Source organism: Perkinsus marinus (assembly GCF_000006405.1).
Source record: "Perkinsus marinus ATCC 50983 genomic scaffold scf_1104296928102, whole genome shotgun sequence".
Classification (NCBI taxonomy): domain Eukaryota; phylum Perkinsozoa; order Perkinsida; family Perkinsidae; genus Perkinsus; species Perkinsus marinus.
Window position 1 is genome coordinate 1 of NW_003216956.1, and position 1,251 is coordinate 1,251.

The following is a 1,251-nucleotide window of genomic DNA, read 5'->3' on the forward strand; positions in this document are numbered from 1 at the left end:
TACACTACGAGCACCAGTGAGCTGGCTAAGTAGTCTGAATGTCCGAGCAGTCGTCACGTTGATCGAGTTCGATAACTTTGGGATTGGCGTTGATTGAAGCAAGAGCCCCTTTCGCCTTCGTGCAATAGGGACAATACGACTTGCCGAAAAGCACGACCTTGTTGGAGGCAATCTCGTTATCAACGAAGCTCTTGACTGACATCTCACGTATAAGAAGCTTTAACAAACTACGGAGGGAAAAATGGTGATTAAGGAAAAGTGAACTAAGTGATGAAATCAATTTATGTTATCTTCTTGACACCGATCCTGAGCTACTCCACAGTTGAGACATCTCAAAGGAGTTCCTGCCGGAAAATATACATAATCGTTGCGGACCGCAACATGCGGTTCACAACGGGCGATAATATCTCATCCCACCAAGCTTGCTATTGGGATGAGTGTAGGTAGCTGAGCTCAGGCGAGATATCGTGGAATACTTTGTACTAACCAACACACAAAACGCTCGTCACATTTGGCCAAGAAGGGCAGGCCTGTATTGAGATGGTCGAAGTCTTTCTCGAGCCGAAACCTGGTCAGTCGATATGCATCAAACTATGACGAACGGAGTTGCTTGGATTACATCAGAGGCTAGCGCGATCCGTCCAAACCTGCTCAACCAGTCAAGTGAGGTACGTATCTAGCGATAGTATCAGCCATTTTCAGATAGGGTTGGTACCACCAACTTGGTAGCGATACGTGACGCGAGCAATTCAGTAGCGGTTAAGATAGCAAGATTTCTCTCGAGAGCGTTGCGCGCGTCCGTACGGCGCGAGGTATGACACTAAGGATTCTGTGATGCTGGTCATAGGCGAGCGCTACTTTATGTACATGCGTGCTGCTTTCACGCTGCTGTGTGTTTACGTACGGGCTTTTATAAGTTACGTTAGGCTAAGTTGAGTCCGGTATAAGTTCTATACAAGGCTTTTACTAGTTACTGACTTATACTAGCTTACATAGGGATCCATATCTATATGAGGAGGATATGGATAATAGGGTCTTCATTGTGTTGCTATAGTTTTGCGGCCATTGATTGCACTCTATTGGGCACTGGATCATTCGCTATGGTTTTGCGAACCCTTATGGATTTAGGGTTTTTGAGTCATCTGAGGACTAAGGTTGTCGCTACGGATTGTCGATATATATTAACGGAGTCTAGCTTTGAGTTATCTGAGTTCGGAATGGTTGTTACACGTTCAGGAAAGACTACCGAAG

At 45.6% G+C, this 1,251-nt stretch overlaps 1 protein-coding gene across 1 annotated transcript; it reads right to left on the reverse strand.

Annotated features, from left to right (window-relative positions):
- Window positions 1-25: 25 nt before the first annotated feature.
- On the reverse strand, window positions 26-202 carry Pmar_PMAR011369 (Glutaredoxin, putative; the record flags this gene model as incomplete). The annotated part of the gene is made up of 1 exon (XM_002788425.1): window positions 26-202. The coding sequence occupies one exon, from the start codon at window positions 200-202 to the stop codon at window positions 26-28; it is 177 nt and encodes a 58-aa protein (XP_002788471.1).
- Between the last annotated feature and the right edge of the window lie 1,049 nt (window positions 203-1,251).